Source organism: Diabrotica virgifera, chromosome 4 (assembly GCF_917563875.1).
Source record: "Diabrotica virgifera virgifera chromosome 4, PGI_DIABVI_V3a".
NCBI lineage: Eukaryota > Metazoa > Arthropoda > Insecta > Coleoptera > Chrysomelidae > Diabrotica > Diabrotica virgifera.
Window position 1 is genome coordinate 220,965,971 of NC_065446.1, and position 19,505 is coordinate 220,985,475.

At 31.9% G+C, this 19,505-nt stretch overlaps 1 protein-coding gene across 1 annotated transcript in view; it reads left to right on the forward strand.

Moving 5' to 3' along the window:
• LOC114326404 (dynein beta chain, ciliary-like) overlaps nt 1–19,505 on the forward strand; it is a 328,677-nt gene that overhangs the window by 216,942 nt on the left and 92,230 nt on the right. Inside the window, exons 16-17 of the mRNA XM_028274767.2 lie at nt 4,915–5,110; nt 7,267–7,485. Of these exons, the coding sequence (XP_028130568.2) occupies nt 4,915–5,110; nt 7,267–7,485 (415 nt within the window). The remainder of the gene's footprint in view (nt 1–4,914; nt 5,111–7,266; nt 7,486–19,505) is intronic.

Consider the following 19,505-nt stretch of genomic DNA (forward strand, 5'->3'; position numbering starts at 1 on the left):
GGAGGTGGAAATTTTTTATTATATTTTGACCACAAAAATTGGTAAAAACATTCATTATAAGCAAAAAACATTCTATACATTTTTTTGATATAATTAATAGTTTTCAATTTATTCGCTATCGAAAGTGTTAGTTTTATATCGAAAAAATAAATGTTTTTAATCAGTTTTCTGCTAATAACTCAAAATGTTTTTGTTTTATCAAAACAACTTTTATTAACAAAAATATACCTTGTAAAAAATAAACAAAACCTTCTTTTTTAATTTTCTTTAAGACCAATAGTAATCGAGCTATACTTTATTATATGTTAGCTCTTCTTCCTCAAATGCTAAATATTGTAGTTTCAAAGTCAAAAGACGGGAAAAATGTGCATTTTAGAGGATAACTTGTTTAAACTAATTTAAAGTATTTAAAAATATCTATCTCCAGAAATAAAAAACAAGTCTCTAGCTCAAAAATTAAGTGACTTATAATGAAAAGAATGTCGGCCCGTATTTTTTTCAGCAAAAAGTGATCTGAAACAACCCCTTAATCACCACCCTAATTAAAATTAGTCAATGACCTGATTTAGTCTTCTTTATTTATGTATTACTAATAGGTTCTAGAAGTTTCATCGGCTTAGAATGGTTAGTTTAAAAAAATGGAGTTAAAAGCGAATAACGAGTTTTTGTAGTTTGGTAAAAAAGCTTCCCTTTTTCTTCAGAATAGAAAGATTAGCATCAGAGATACGAGAAAATATTTAAATACGAAATTGTAGTTAATTTAATTCCCAAGAACTTGGTTTCCAAAAATCTTTTCTATGACAAAAATTGAGTGAGCTATTGACAATTAAATCTTGAAATAACATGCAAAAACCACATTTAGCAACCCTTTCAAAGTCACTTCTTTTTGTGACTGAGAATTTTAAAAGGATTTAATTTTAATAGCCTTATATACCTTGTAAAATCCTACAAAATTCTTTTTTTAACAAACTTTATAAGGTAAAAAATGAATAAGTTATGGCCAAAAAATCAATATGTTTTTAGGAAAATAAAAGGAGAAATCCAATTGGAAGCATAATAATGTAAGTTAGCGGTGTTTTTAGTCATTGACCTTATTCATTCTTCTTTATTTATGTATTATTAATAGATTCTAGAAGTTTGACTAACGTAGATTGATTAGTTTTTAAAAAACTGAAGTTTAAAGCGAATATCGAAGTTTTGTAATTTGGTAAAACAAGCCATTCTTTTCAGAATAGAAAGATTAGCATCAGAGATAAGAAAAAATGTTTAAATATGAAATTGTAGGTTGTTTAATTTCCAAAAACTCGGTTTAAAAAAAAAATTTCTACGGCAAAAATTAAGTGAATCGTAAATGAGTATACCATCGAAAAACATTGATTTTTTAGATATAAAACTAACACTTTCGATTGCGAATAAATCAAAAACTATTAATTTTATCAAAAAAAAGTAAAGAACGTTTTTTGCTTGGAATGAATGTTTTTATCAACTTTTGAGGTCAAAATATAATAAAAAATTTTCACCCTCGAGATGGGGTGGCAACCGCCCCCATGGTAAAAGCGCCTTTTGGCGTCATATAGATTTTAATCCTTGGACTATCCAATACTTATGTTCAAATTTTCAAGCAAATCGATCCATTCTGTAAGAATTGCGAGGTGAAAAGCTTCGGTTCCTGGACTATTTGTCTATGTATGAAATTTAATAAAAAAAATGTTTCATCCGGCAAGGAGATGGGTACATTTCGACTTCATATTCGGATCCCGTACTAAAATGTTTTGCTTATCATGCTTATTTGATTAAATCAATTAAATCCTTTTCGGCTAAAGTCTTATAGTAGCTTGTTTCTGTCCAATGTACCTACTCCATTGTCCTCTTTCACTTTTTCAGCTCCTCTGGTTTGAGCTGTCTATTGTTACAACTAGTGTACTTAAATCTCTCTACTTTTCGGAATATGCATTAATCAATCTTTATATTCTCTATGTTAAAATTTTTCCTTGAGGTTAACAATGTCTCTTCTTTTCTCCATTACCATGTCGTCAGCATATCCTGTAATTTGTGCAGGGCTTTACAGGATCATCTTATTGATTACAGTTTTTTGAAAATTGCTTAGTTATGTTAAAAAGTGTTGTAGTCAGCTTTTCGAACTCCTATTTCTATATTGATAGTTTCTGTATTTCCCTCGTCTGTTATACGTTTTGCTACAGGGTTGTATATTTTTATTTTCGCTAATCCAATCAGTTTTGCTGGTATTTCCATGTTATATATTTCGAGTAAGAGTAGGTATGTATTTATAGAGTCAAAGGCTTTCTGGAGGTCTATAAATAGTAGATGTAAACTTCTGTAAGGTTCGAACCATTTTTAAATCATTACTGTTAGTAGGAGAATAACATCTATAATCGATTTTTCTTTTTTGAAGCTTTGTTGGTATTGCTTAGTGTATTTTGGTGTATTTATCTATTCTGTTTCTTAAGATGCTTGTTAATATTTTGTATGTAATCAGAAGCATGACTTCTTCATAGTTACTGATATCCCTTGGCTCTTTTTTTTCCTTTTCTATTATTATGTGACCCCCCAGAGAGTCTATGGCTCTATTCCATAGGTGGCAAATTTTCTTTACGTTAGTCGAAAATGAAGCATTTTGGCTCGCAATTTTTTCGTCCAGCATGGATTTATTGAAATTTTCACAGAAGGTAGGAAATAGTCCAGGGATCATTTTCTATATCATGCCGCTGTACGCTAAAACCTTGGGGGTGGTTTCCACCCAATCTCGGGGGCGGGAATTATTTATTACATTTTAACTATGTAAATCAATGTAAAAAGTAATTATAACAAAAAAATGTTTTTTACATTTTCTTCGTAAAACTAATATTTTTCGAGTTATTCGCGCTTGAAAGTAACAGTTTTTCGATGAAAAAATCGACATTTTTAGAGGGTTTTTTGAGAATACCTCCAAAAATATGCATTTAATCAAAAAAACTGTAGATGTCAAAATTGTATCTTTTAGTAGCACGAACCAAATTTTTATTCTGTAATATCGCTAAGACCAATACAAACCGAGATACGGCATGTTAAAAGTTAGCTTTTTTCGTCAAATGCATAATTTGAAATATTCAAAGTAAAATAACGGAAAAACTTTGCATTTTTCGAAAAAAACTTAATCTTTTTTCAAGTATACAGCGAGGACTTTCAAAAAAAATAATAAAAAGTTTCTATTCTGAAAATTAAGCGACTTATGATCAAAAATAGGTCGGTACCTGCTTTTTTCTATGAAAAAATCAGTGCAAACAACCCCTTAACTACCCTCCTGATTAAAAATTAGTCTTCACCTTCACCTTTCTGTAATTTCTTTTATATTTGTATTATAAATACACCCAAGAAGTTGGACCTATTTAAAAGGCCTAATTTTAGAAAAATTGGAGTTTAAAGAAAAATTAATTTTTTGGAACTTCCCATTTTTCACCATTTACTTCAAAATATCTCCGAAAATACTGGAAATACGAAAAAAATGGTGGAAAACTAAATTGAAGCTTTATTAATAACTAAAATTCTCTTGTACATAGATTTTCATTACAGTGAACAGTAAGCGAGATATAGCTGTTTAAAACCTCTATTTACGAGCAAACACCCCCTTATTCGAGCCCTTTAAACTCACCCTAATTAAAAACTGAGGGATCTTACGGAATTTAGTTTACATAGTCTTATAACTCTTTAAAAATCCTACAAAGTCATTTGTGAAAAACTTTTCACCGCCAAAAATGAAGGAGCTATGTTTATAAAACGAATTTTTTTTTCGAAAAATTCGGATAGTGCGCTTATGGATAATTTTCAATGTATGTATAATACCACAGAACCGGTTCATATACTGGAAGATGACTAAAAAGCTATTTGTATTTGTATTTGTACATATTTGTAAATTCGTATTTTTGTGTAAATAAATGTTTTTGTAATTCTTTAATTCTACTTTTTTTTCTGTATAGACCTATTAAAATATCTACTTATAAAAACTGTAATGTTATTAAAGGTTGAAATATTATGATATTATATCCTAAAGTATAAAACAATCATTATTTAACCAATCAAAACCAAATTTTACCCATATTAACGCTTACAATGTTTTTATATAATTTTTGATAATAAGGGGTAGTTTACACCCCTAAAAATAATCAACGCCCTTAAGCATGATATAGAATATGAAGTACAGGGTAAGACGATCCTAATCCCAAATTTTTATGTAAATCGATGAAAGCCGAAATTATTCTTTTAGGATAAGTAAATTTTTTATATATAGCTCCCACAAGGGTGGTTATAAGGGTTGAAATATTATGATAGTATATCTTAAAGCATTAAACATTCATTATGTAATTAATAAGAACCAAATATTGACAATATTAAAGTTTAAAATGTTATTTTATAATTTTTTAAAATTAGGGGTAGTTTTCACCCTTACAAACCCAAAAGCGTACAACGGCTCAATATAGAAAATGAACCAGAGAGTGTAATGAGCCTAATCCCAAATTTTTGTAAAAATCGATGCTGGACGAAAAAATTGCGAGGTTTTGCCATTTTTTCAGCTTCATTTCCTCGACTACGTATATTCTTTATTAGTTTATAAATTCGGTGCTTCAGTTTCTCTCCCCCATTTTTTTAATTCATTGTTGATTTCATACTGTCCTACTTTTCCTGATTTCAACCATGTCGCTCTTTCAAAATCACTATTTCTTGTATCTAGGAGCGTTTTTCGTCTCTTTCATCCCTTATACCTATTTATTTTCGCAATATTCCTTTGTGTGTTTTTGATTTTGAAAAAGTTAGAAAAATGCTTTCTCCAGATTTCTTTACCGATTTTACGTCTTACTGTTGTTTTTTTGTTTTTGCTTTGTTAATACATTATACTTATTGAATACTTTACTACCTTAGGTATTTATGGGCTTAATCGGTGATCTGTTTCCTGCATTGGATGTCCCAAGGAAGCGAGACTTGGACTTCGAAAAAATGGTTAAAAAAAGTGCATTGGATCTTAAGCTTCAACCTGAAGAAGGCTTTATTTTAAAAATTGTACAACTCGAAGAACTTTTTGCTGTACGACATTCGGTTTTTATCATAGGATTTGCAGGTATGTAGAGAAAATTCAGCAAATTGGGTAATTCCATTATATAAATGATACATTTGAAAAATATATGATATTGCTAAAATTTGTAAAAAAATGAAAATTTCTAAAATTAATGTAATAAATAATTCATACTAATGAATCAGTCCAGGACAATAGGAAAAGAAAATTGAACCGAATGAGAAATGCGTCTATTAAACAAGACCTAAAACAGGAAATTAAGTACAGTGGAACCCTGTTAACTCGGATTAATCGGGACCGCGGCCTATCCGGGTTATCGAAAATCCGGGTTAGCCGGAGAAAATGGTAAAAATTAATAAAATATGGTATGCTTACAGATAAACTCCGTTATAATTGTCACACAGACACTGGTAAACCACGTTCGCATTCCACACAAAACCACACATACAAAGCGTCGTCAAGAGTCTCATTCTTAGCTTTATTAGCTTTGCACCGATTATCCAAACTGTCTTTTGTTATCATTTTGAAAAAAAAAAATCTTCGATTTTAGTTCTATTTTCTTCCAATCTGATACTGTAGATGTACCGACACCATATAATGCTGCAAGATTCACCTTTATCAATTCTACTTATTGCTTCTAGTTTCTTTTCCATTGTCACTACAACATTTTTACGTTTTGTTGCCCTTATAGACAAAAACACGCACACAAAATCTGAATAGATTTACGAACGATTGGAAGCGAACAATACGAATTTACTACACACAATACCGTCTCTGATGTTATGTTATTTAATAACAGTGATGACTAAGACCATTGTTAAAAAAAAATATTAATGGTCTTTGTAATGGTATATGTAGTTCAAATTACACAAGTACCCATTATCTCTCAAATATTATATTACATAGAGTTGGTACAAAACCTCGTGAACCTTGAAAATGCGTATGTATAACCGAAATAAAATGAAGCCAAAAACATACGACTATTTTATTTGCTGCGAATTGCGCGACAGGGTCCCATCTGCACGCACCCTGATATTTTCAGTAATGTCGGATTCAATCGTTTCGTTCGTATATTGACGTCACCAAATGAATGAATTAGGTTCACGAGATTTTGTAACAGCAATACATCTTTATTGTTGAAATTTTTGTCTGATAAAAATCGGTCCGGGTTAGCCGGAGTTCCGGGTTATCGGTGGCCGACTTATCGGGGTTCCACTGTACAAAAAAAATAAAAAAAAATGAATACTGCCGTAGAAAAAAATATTTCAAAATAAGGAATGTAGCTGAGATAAAAATACCTTCTTTCTGAAACAATGCCGGAAGCGACTGGCGATAAATTTTTTAAATAAAATGTTAAACCCCTCTGTGGCTCAGTGGTAAGAGCGCCTACCTTTGGATCGAAAGGTCAGAATGGCCGTGAGTTCAAATCTCACCAGGGTCAGAAATATTTCGTTTATTCTAAATTAATAAATGAAAATAGTTTCTGTCGTTGTACTGTACAATGACATCAACTTTGCAAAGTAACAAGACACTTACTCAACACATACACTACACATGACATTAGGTACCTAACTGCAAAAATTCACCTTACTTACCATGCCAATGGCCATTAGTTGTCGAGGCATTAGCTAAATAAAAAAATAAATAAAATGTGTATCTACTCTACGGTAAAAATTAGATATCTTTTGATTAGAGTGTCCTATCGACAAATATCAAAATGCGTTTTAAAGCTGAAATGGACAGCTTTCGTGTCTAGTTTTGCATTTTGTCGCAAATAGAGTCAGTTTCTATAGAGCTGTTTAATAAATAAAAATTGCGCGTGGCAAACTTTTTTGCATCTTTTTGAGGTTCCAAAATTAATAGTCTCGGCGAAATTCAGCTTGTTCGTATAATTTCTAGAGGTCAAATTTCTCTCGACTGGACTAATAATACTCTGGCAAATGTATTATATTTTTCAAAAATTTTGGAATGTGTTTAATCTGTATAACAAATCTTAATTTGCTTTTAATACAGATTCCAGTCCTCTGCAAATAGTTTATCATGACTTTTGATGTAAAATAATTAGGGAAGCAGGAATTCAACAATTTAGAATTATCTATTGAGTTTCCTATAGCCCGTTTATTCACAATTTGTGTTACACAATTTGTTGTGTGTAAATAGATTTTTCAATTGCATCTTTAATTACCTATTCCTTTCTTAAGGTACTGGAAAATCCATGGTGTGGAAAACGTTAAATAGGACGTACTATAACTTAAAGATGAAACCCGTTTATAATGACTTAAATCCCAAAGCAGTTACTAATGATGAATTGTTTGGAATAATAAATCCTGCAACCAGAGAATGGAAAGACGGATTATTTTCTGTAATAATGAGAGACCAAGCAAACTTAACTGGAGACGGTCCAAAGTGGATTGTCTTGGGTAAATATATTTTACGTTACCGCGTACTAGGTTAGTAGGAAATTTTATGGTTATACCAAAACATAATTACTACTTAGTATGTATTTATGTATGCAAGAAAGCCTGGAATCTAGTTGTTGCCTCATAAAAAGTTTTTTTATTTAGTTATTTTCAAGCTTTATTTATACAGGGTGTCCCAAAAGTAGCGAAACGGTCAAATATTTCTCGAAATGAACATCCGATCGAAAAACTGAAAAATACGTGTTCAATAATTTTCAAAAATCTATCGAATGACACTAAACACGACTCCCCACTCCACCACCGGAGGTATGGTGGAGGGAAACTTTAAAATATTAAATATTCGACCGATCCGCTACTTTTGGGACACCTTATAATATAATAAATAGGGTTATATATTTGTATTTTTCTGGAGACATATCAAAATAACATATAGGTTGGGTCGATTTTGTAAAAATAATTTTTTCAAATTTTATAGGTGGTAGCTATCAAAAGTTGCGCAATACTTAATTGGTTGAGATAATGTTTATATATTTTTAATTCAATATAGTTTATAGCCCTCTACCTGCGTTTGAAATGTCAGATTTTTCTATATTTTTTTTCTATGATTTTTAAAGGGTAAAATAAAATTTAAACAAGCTGTTTAAAAAGAAACAATATTTATTATTAATAAAACATACATTTTTGACAATTCCAGAAAAAAATAGGTACACTAAATATAAGACTTTAAGTAAAAAATATAATAAACTGTGAGAAAAATTGCTATGTAAACACTTAAATTCAGCTTTACAATCAGAAGATGGCATAAGACCTCTGACTCGAATGTAGTACGAATTAAGCCATCACGAGCCTTTTCACCTGCTACAGTGATAGATGCCTCAGTTACCAGTTTTACGCAACGTTCAACTGCTTGAGTATGGCAGGGAAATTTTGAAAATTCTATCTTAATTGAACATATGTTTGACAGCATATCCACAAGAGTTGAGTCGGTAATGTCTCCTAGTAAGGGAGTTGAAGTTACTAGTAAATTGGCCCAGTGTAACATTTCAATGTAGTCTGTTGCATTGAAATTTAGTTTCGGAACTATAAACACTCTTACCTTATCACCTGATTCCTTTCTTGCTTTTATGATGCGTCTTAGACCTAATTCTTTGACGAAATCTATGTTGTCTGTAATCATAGCAAGCAAAAGATTTTCCGGATGGGCAAAACATGCATTACGTTGTATTACTGGATCAACAACTCTTTTCACTTTATCTGGAGTATTGAATTAATTTAAAAAGATGTTTGGGACCCATTTCACACGAAGGTTGCCCTTTGATGTGGAACCATACGGGAGCGTAGACTTTCATGATTTAATCAACTAGTGTCTGTAGTTCTTCAGATGGGTCAATGGTTCCAATGTAAAGGCGTAATATGCGGTTGGCCGTTGTAAACACATCCAATGATATAGCCTGACACATTTCGTACATATATTTTTAATCAGTGCTTAAAGATTTTATCACATCTTCTTTTTAAGAAATAAGGTTACCGGAGACATGGATGAACGCTTTAACACAGAGATGGTCGCAGGTTTCCAGTGCCTTTCCGATAGGCCCAGTGAATCCGTGAGGTCCATCCAATACACTAAATAAATGTCTTAGAGGCAATTCGTTTGCGTGTAGTAGGCAAATAAACAATTGAAGAGGCCTTTGTAGACGTAACTCCATAAATCGAATTGCTCCAAACTTCCATCCAGTATTCGTATTAGTTCCGTCACATCCTATATATTTCAGAAAATCTAACTTCACATTATTGGTTGAAAGAAAGCTAAAAAGAGAATCACATATAGCTTTTCCGGTTCCAATTACTGGTGTCGTATATCCTAAATATTGTGAGTTTGGTTGGCTTATGATAGAAATATGTTTCCTTGATACCAGTTTTCGATAAGAACGACCATTTTTCTTTTCAATCGTTAAGGTTTTATCTTTTCTCCCATCGAAATAAATACTTTCTAGAGTGCTCGGCGTACAATTCGACAAGCGAGAGGTGGCAGCTGACCTTCTCGTATTTTGTATTTATCGCTGTGTATTTTCACTCAAGGTCACGCGCCAGCTCTGGCTTGTCGCATTGTACCTTGCTCTTATCTATAACTATGGAGACCTACACAGAGGAGAGGAATCGAGATAGGACGACCTTGAAATTTTTGTACACGATTTTGCCTGTTTGCTTGGTTTCTCGCTAGGGCGGCGGTGGCGTAGAGATAGATGCTAGTTTTGCATTGGAGTGAATGTGAAAATTTCGAAAATAATTAATTATTCGTAGTTAATATAAGATTACTGGTTTTGGTGGTTAATATTATTTAAATATGAGTGCCAAGAAAGCTTACACTAAAAGAAATTGCTTCGTACCAGGATTTATATCGAGTTATCGTTCCGATAAAAAATTCAAAAGGGAACTTAACGAAGTTAATAAAGACTTTTTATAAATATTTGTCTTTATGTTATTTATAACGTTCATGGATTATACCTATTCGTTTGTATGTTATTTCCTTCGGTGTAAATAAAATTTGTGTATTACCTATTAGGTATTGGTTTTTATTTTAACCTGAAAATTATAGTGATAATAATAGGAGGATCTTGAAAGTTTTTCTGTCGAAACAATGCATTTTTTGAGACAAAATATTTCACAAAAATTAACATTAATTTGATAAAAGTCAGACTGTCGTCTGTAGTTAATTTACATATACTTTATTAACTAAATTTAAACATCTGATAGGTAAGCTTTCAGAATATAGATAAATGAAGTGTTCAAAAGAAAAAGCATTTTAAATTTTGATAAAAAGAATAATTTAAAAAAAAATTGATCAATAAACTTCAAATTATTTAAATAACTTTTTAAACTTTTTAAAAACAATTACGTACAGTTAAGTTCAATTTTTTCAACTAACAAACTTTTTGATATCAGTTACAAAGATATTAACAAATTAATTTGCAGTTGAAATACCATTGGTATATAAATGTGGCAGTTAGATAATGTGACAAAATATTTCCGCTTCAAAATAAGCTGTCCTCATATTAAAGTAATGACAAATTTAAATTTGATGTCACATCTCCATCTACAATGGTATAAAAAGAATACACTTTTTACCACACGTCGATATGTTATAAGGTTAAAATAATTTATTTTTGGCATAAAACACATTCAGCTACAATCCACCAATAAATTAATGTCTAATTACGATAAAAACAATAATAAAATGAGTTAAATAATAAATAAGTCCATAAGAGCTAATGTATTTGTAGCACCTATTCGAACACTTGCGCCTCTAGCGGCGATTGCTGAAAGTTGAATTAGAGGTTGAAAAGTTAGCCCACAAACGATGCATTGCGTTTCCACTCCTTCTTACAGGTCTCCATATCTATAACCAAACGGTTCTCTTCGGAGGACACTAGGCCGACATCTTGTAACACTGTAGTAGCAATCGGATTGGGACGTTTCATCGCCGCCGTTTCGATGCCGCCGGTTCATCGCCGTCCGTATCGTCGCCGTCCGTTTCATCGCCAGTTAGTCAGTTGATTTTGTATTATGGGAGATGACACGACACGACGTTAAATTCAGTTCAAAACTTATGACAATTAAAAAGATAAAAAATATTATTATATTTACTCTTCTACTTCCCCTAAATTTTTGTACAGAAATTTTGGGTTCTTTTCGAATTTAAGAAACAGTTTCTCTTGGTTGGAAATATTGACCGTGAAATTCAAAAGATTATCATTATAATATATTTTATATTATAAAAGTTTGAAAGTCCATTAAAAGATTAAGTATGGCAACGGGAATGGTCATATCTCGTATTTCCTAGAATTTCTAATTAATACTAAAAATAAATAATAAAAATGTAACTGTCGAAAATTCGGAAATATATCAGATAGCGATTAACTGACTGGCGATGAATCGGCCGGCGATGAACTGGCGGCATCGAAACGGCGGCGATGAACTGGCGGCGATGAAACGTCCTAGACCCATAGCAATAGCAGCCGGCGTATCGGTTTGAAACTCCATATCTATCGCACATTCTTGCGAGTTTTGGGAGACGTAATGTATTATAGGTTTTATTAGACTTCGAAGTTGATGTTGAAGGTATATGTTCCGTATCAACGTCAAAAATATCATTATCAACATGTGCTTCTGAAACATTCTTACTCATTTCGGACATCTTTTTTTTTGCAAGGACTTCTATAATTGAGTTCGATTTCTTTATGATGTTTCATTTGTCGATTCGGTGCACGCTGTAATTTAATGGTCGTATTTTTATCAACACCTGTTATCACCATTTTTCTTTCTTTCCTCTGGTCTAATAGGAAAGGACGCTCGATAATAGGTACTTTATGATTCTTAGGTCATTTGCAAGAGTCAAAAGTCATGCATTTACACGGTGCAATGTCAAAAAGTCTTGTCATGGAAGTTTATCGGAAAGCGTCTACTCTTTCTGTGTATGTATCAGACCTTTTTGTTTTTGGATATCGAATTAATTTAATATATTCATCATAATACCTTTTAAGAAGGTCCTTAATGCGTTTTGAGCTTACAGTTGGAATTGAAGCCAACAGCGTGAACTTCGGTTATGGGCAGCTCTTTTCCGGAATTTTGTTCTTGTAAATCATATCGCACATATAATGTATACCTTATAATGTCACTAACAGTATGCAAGAAACTTGAATATGGTTCAGAAGGTATTCCAAATATAGTACAGTGAACTTTACTTCGAATTTTTAAAAGTTTTGAACTCATTTTACTAACAAACACACTTATACCTTTTTCAGTTCAATAAACTAATTAGGTATTAAAAGTTATTACGACAATAAAGTACACAACACGGATCAGTTTCAATTATGCAAAATCCGACAAAAAATCATACAAAAATAGTGATCTGCCCGCTGCCGACCTGTCCAGACAAAACTGTACTGCGATTTCTTTCTACGACATTAGTATTAGAATTAGATGAAAGGTCAGTCTAGCAATCTCGATCGCGCATGCGTGCAACTAGCGACAACAGCTAATCAGTAGCGTAACACGCATTAATTTTCTTTAGAACCAAAAATGTAGATGAATACAACTTTGTTTTATTTTGTAAAACTAATCCGAAAGTCAGGGGGAAAATTTCCATTTATGGGAAATTTCAAGTCCCGGTAGAGAGCTAAAACATATATGTGATATATTTTTTATTATTTTTATACTGTTTCTAATAGTCTAATACAACTTCCGATTCATACCTATACTTGTTTTGTTCGGTTTGAAAAATTGGACCCACCCTAATGTACAGTGCTAGTGCCCACCTTCTATCTTTTGAACGGTCATACTTATAATAATCAAATTTGAAGAGAAGAAACAAACGGAGGTAGGATTCTCAACTAGTTATAACAAGTTACATAATAGTCATTGATGCCATTATAGAGCCACTGTGATCGATAATATTTAATGAGCCTTTATGGCAGCTGATACGTTTGAAATATATTGAAAATACCTATACAATCATACTAATTTTATTTGTAGTCTAGTCGTCAGCTAGATTACCGTGGCCTTTTCAATTCTGATGGGCAAACCCTAGTGCTTCTCATGTATTTTTGGCTGCTTATAACGAATTTGAGGGTGGATTTCGATCCGAGTGGTCAAAAATTGTTATAAACAATTTAATTGCTTATAAATTGTTTATAAGGCTCTAGCTCGTAAACTGACTAGATATAAAATGTTTTCTAATAAAATTTGTCCCTTAATAAAAAAAAAAAAAAGAAAATGGCTTTTACTAAACTTACATCCAATAGCTAGAACTCAAGATATTGTAAAATTAGTGCAGAATTCAAATTGCAAAATAATTATTTTTGAAGTTTTTTGATCGTAACTTGCTTGAAGCTTTTACGCATGTAAATGAGCTTTACAAAGTCTTATTTTAAAGCTTAATTCATAGACTTTCAAACAAAATTTGTTAAATTACTTAGATTTATTTGTATTCAAGTTATTCCCCTTTTTAAGTGATAATTTATAATTTTCGTAAAATTTTTGTACAATAATTTGTTTTTAAGGGTTTTAAGAAAATTTTAGCAATAAACAGTTGTACGTTATTTTATAGTAATGATAGAAAAACTCAAAGGAAACATTTTGAGTTTAGAAAAATATTCGTAGATTTATTTTTGGAGAAGATATAGATATATTAATAGCTATACAAACCTACGAACATTTTCCTAAGCTCAAAATGTTCCTTTTGATTTCTTCTATCATCACTGCTAATTAAAGGATAAATGTTTATTGCTGAAATTTGTTAAAACCCTTATAAACACCATAATGTACAAATGACTTAAGAAAATTATAACTTCAAACGGGTATAACTTTATTAAAAATACTATTTTATTTTATATAAAGAAAATATTAGATAAAGAATTTAACAAAAATAAGGCTCCTTAAATGTTACGTGTACATTGAAGGCAGAAACTCTATCGAAACTTCAGGCTTTCGAGCTATGGTTGTACAGAAGGATCATGAAGATACCATGGAGAGAAAAAGTCACCAATGAAGTAGTACTACGGAGGATGAACGCAACCGCAGATTTAGTCAACATCATGAGGGACCGTAAGCTGCAGTACTTGTGACATAATATAATGAGAAATCAAGGCAGACACGAGCTACTCCAATGCATTTTACAAGGTAAAATTGAAGGAAAAAGGGCCCCAGGACGAAGAAGAATATCCTGGCTTGCTAACCTGAGAGCATGGTATAAAAATACCTCAACACAACTAATCCGTATAGCCACCAACAAAGTCATCATAGCCAGAATGATCGCCAACGTTCGGAACGGACAGGCACCCTAAGAAGAAGAAGTTACCAAATTTTGTTTGATAGTCTATGAATCAAGATTTTAAATATGACTTTTTAGAGCTCATTTGCATGCGTAGAAACAGCTTCGAAATATTGTATACATTGATCGAAATAGCTTCGAAAAATACTTATTTTGTTATTTGTAATTTACATTATGTACTAATTTTACAATATCATGAGTTCTAACGATTGAATTTAAGTTTAGTAAACGCCATTTTCTTTGTTTTTTATTAAGGAACAATTTATTCTTTTTATCTCGTTTAGTTTACGAGCTAGAACCTTATAAACAATTTATAAACCATTACATTGTTTATAACAATAAATTGAAACTTGTAATCAGCAGACAAAAATACATAAGAAATAGGTACTTGGGTTTGCCCATCAGAACTGAAAAGGCCACAGTGACCTCTATTTGGTGTCTAGACTATTGAGTTCAAGCTGATTTTTATGAATAAATTAAATAAATATTAAAATTGCAGTTTCGCATTTAATTAATACAGATATAAGAATCAGTTATCATATTAAGTATTCAAAATGTGCTCCATCTACTTCCTGCATTAATGCATCCTATTGCTAAACTCTTGTCGTACTCGTTCAAATGTGTCGGGGGAAATTGCCCTACATTCTTCAACAATTCGTTATTTGAAAATGTCAATACTGTCGGGTGCTGTAGCGAAAAAAATTAGATTTTAGATTTTCCACAGAAAAAAAATTTAATGGTGGGAAGTGTGGTGACCGAGCTGACCATTCTATCAAACCTCGTCGTCCAATTAATCTACCACGATATTGCTCATCTAGGTAACGTTCTACTACACCATAATAGTATGCAGCAGCCCCATTTTATTGAAACGTTATTTCCAAGTTGCCGAATTCTTCTGGATTATTTTCAGAATATCAAGAACTAACTGCTCATTTGCGTCTTGCAACATCTCCAGATACACTTCATTAGTTGAGTTAGCATTGATGAAAATAGGGCCAACTATTTAAAAGGTTTCAAATTCATTTGGAAAAATTCAACTACACAATATTTGCCAAATGTTCGAACTCATAAATTTGAAAAGGTAACCAATGTACTTGGGAATCTGATTATATAGTGCTAGTCAAAAGTCCGTACCCCCCCCTCTTATCTTTGAACGGTTATACCTATAATAGTGAAATTTGGAGGTAGAAAATAAACAGACGTAAGCTTCTTAAGTAGTCATGACAGGTGACGTAATAGTGACAGAGCCATTGTGATCGATACTTTTAAATGGGATCTTATAGCAAGTGATACCTCGTTTGAAAGGTATTCAACATACCTATTCAGGCATGCTAATTTTTTTGGGTTTAAGTCGATTTTGATTTTGGTGAATATGTAAATCAAATAAATATAATATTGTAGTTTCGCATTTAATTAATAAAAATCCAAAGGTCCGCCTATGGTTTTTTTGTCAAAAAAGTTGACGTTTTTCAATTCTCTAGTAGTTTTTACGTCAACGTCAACCTTTTGACAAGTTATCATAGGCGTAATTTTGAATATTTATTAATTAAATGCGAAACTACAATTTTATATTTATTTCATTTATTCATCAAAATTAGTTTAAACTTAAACAAAAATAGTATGACTGAATAGGTATTTTCAATACCTTTCAAACGAGGTATCACTTGCCATAAAGTCCCATTTAAAATTATCTGTCACAGTGGCGCTGTAAAGTCATCTGCCACTATTACGTCACCTGTCATGACTAAGTAGTTAAGAAGCTTACGTCCGCTTATTTTCTTCCTCAATAACCAAAAGAAGCGAAAGCACCTGTCGGCTCCTTTGATGTTCAGGGGACAGAAATATCGGTCGGAGAATGGTAGGGGTAATACTTCACACTACACTAAGAAAAGTAATGAGGAATTCGTTCAAAACAGTAGGAAATTTGAGTTACACTGAGACACAAAGTAACAATGTAAACTTAAAAATAATTTAAGTTGATCTATTTAATATGAATTGTACTTTTTTCTGTAAAATTTAATATAACTCATATATAAATTTTGTACTTATAAGTAAAAAGGTTTAAAGTTAAAAATATCGATTTTGACTAAGCTTTGTAAACTTATGTAAACGTGATGGATTTTTAATGCTTAGTTGAATTTAATAGTTAACTTCAAAATAGAGCTGAAAATATCTATCGATTTCTATGACTTTTTTTTCGTACTAAAAAACTTGTCAAAATATATATTTTTGACCCAAGACCTTTTTACTTAGTACAGAATTATACTTTCAAATTTTCTATTAACTTTGTCTTAGGTTGATGACTTTTCTTGTTTCCTTTTGAGAAATTTCTTCGAATGTCTATTGACCTCCAACACCACCATATTCTCGCTGCATGAGGAAACTCTGTGGCTGAGGCTTGAATGACTTTATTCACCTTCGATTTCTTTCTGTGCATCTGAAGTTTCTGGAAACTGGTGGTACTGTACCAAGTTCAATTCGCCTGGATATATAACAATTATCCTATCACATCTAGCATCTAATACCTGGGGATTAATCTATTAGCTGAGAACAATATCGAAGAAGAGGTAAAAGAACAAATAATTAAAGCCAGTAGAACGGCCGGATGCGGATGCCTAAACGACACAATTTGGAAAAACAAACCCGTAAGTGTGCAAACAAAGGCCCGAATATATGTATGTCAGTTATAAGGCCAGTTATGACTTGTACGGCCGAAACAAAGACCAGATACAAGCACAACATAAAAAACATCTGGAGACCAACGAAATGAAGATCTTGAGAAGGATTGCTGGAAAAGGACTACAGGACAGGGTAAGACGTGAGGAAATCAGACGCATATGTGGGGTAGACAATATAAATACCGGGGTAAAGTACAGAAAAGAAGAATGGAATCAACATATAAGCAGGATGTTTGAATTAAGGTTAGTAAGAATAGCCAGGGACAAGTCACCGTTAGGCAGAAGAAGTATAGGACGCCCAAGGAAAAGCTGGAATGACAATTTAGGGAAAGAATGAAATGCACCGTTGAAGAAAAATAGGCAGTACTGCCTATGTAAAAGAAAGAAGACATCAGATCTAGCATCTACCCACCTTAACCTGTTTCTTATTTTGTTTCCAATAGGATCCATACCCAATTTTTTCGTATATCCTCATTCCTAACATTATCTTTTCTAGTTATTCGCTAGTTCTAGTTATCAATAACTACGGGTTTAATACGGAACTTAACCTAACCCAACTTTTGAACTGTCAAAGTCGTGTTCGTTTTTTGGAGTTCGTCCCAAAGAATTATTAATTTTGGCAGTTTTTTGGTACATTCCGGCCTTGTTTCCACGTGCAGAGTTTTATCAATAGTTTCTGTTTTGTGGTACTTTGCGGAAAACTAGAGTTTTGAAGACAGATTTGCTGTAGAGAAAATGTCAGGTAACGGGGGCGGTCCTGGTCCGCCCTCGGTTAATTTAAATACTAATATTCAAATAATTAATAATGATAATCAAATTAATGTTTCTTCAATGGATACAGTATCCTCAGGTTTCGAAAAATATGACTTTGATAATAAATATCAACCAACGGATGCAGGTCCGTATCAGGTATTTTTGGAACATACCGATAAGAATCTTGGTCGTCTTTTTCCTATCAGAATTGGCTTTTATTTACAACAAGTAATTGAATTTAGAAATGATGTTATTGATATTCATTCTGTAGGTTTAAAACGTGTTAAGGTAATTTTTAGAACATACAAAATCGCTAATTTATTAATTAATCACGAAATACTAACAAAAAATAAGTTGATTGCTTATATTCCAAAATTTTTCACGCATAAACGAGGCATAATACGTGGAGTTGATACCTTTTTTACTGAAGAATACTTGAAAAAAGCAATTAATTCTATAGTTCCAGTGGCGGAAGTGCGAAGAATGAAACGAAAAATTATAAACCCTGAAACCAAACAAGAAGAATTTGTCAATAGACAATTGGTAGTAATAAATTTTAAAGGTAATAAAATTCCGTCCTTTATTAATATAAATATGGTTAATTTCCCTGTAGAACCATACATCCATCCAGTTGTTCAATGTGGAAAATGTTTACGTTACGGACACAATATCGTTCAATGTAAAGGCAAATCTCGTTGTTCTCGATGTGCAAATGAGCATTCTTCCGCTGAATGTAATTCCGAGTTGCAAATGTGCGTTCACTGTAAATCTTCTGATCATCCTTCAATTTCAAGAGATTGCCCAATGTACAAAAAACAACACGACATAAAAAAAGTAATGGCTTTCGAAAATAAAAGTTTTAAGGATGCTGAATTATCGATTAACAATCCAGCTTATGCCAAAATTAATACCAACAATAGGTTTGATATATTAAATAATCTTGAAAATTTTCCCGATTTAGCACCAGCAAACAAAACAATTTATTATGCTCCTTTAAATAAACCAAAATCAAATTCAACCGCATTAGAATCAAAAACAATTAAAAGGCGAAGAACTGACACTTCTTCTCAGATTCCAAGCACTAGTAATTCAGATTTAGAAAATTCCCATCAAAAAAGACAAATTTCTCTTCCTCCATATACACCCGCTCCACAACAGAATAATTTCATGTTTTGTCGAGATAAACTTATCTCACAGATATATTCATTAATTACAAATATAATTAATAATCAAGGAAAATTTGAATTAAATAAAATCAGGGACAATATCATTACAATATTCGATAATAATGAAGATAATTTAGAATCCATTCTCACAGATAGTGAAAATGGCTACTAAAAATATTACAGAAAAACTAACTATATTACAATGGAATTGTAGATCCATTTATAGTAACAAAGCAGTCTTATGCATCATATTAACAACTACCATACAGATATAATAGTTCTATCAGAAATATGGCTCACATCCGGTCATCATTTTAGACTTAACGGATATAACTTTATCAATAAATGTCGTGAAGATGGTTACGGTGGCGTAGGTATTTTCATCAGACAGGGAATAGATTACCAAGAATCCGAAATTAATAATAATTTCGATGACAGTATAGAAGCATGCGCAGTTTTTTTGAACAAAATTAATCTCTCATTAGTATCAATCTATAGATCATCAGATGTTAGAATAGAAATAAATGACTGGATCAACCTATTCCTTCAGTTTAATATTGCAAAAACTATTTTTCTGGGAGATTTTAATGCTCA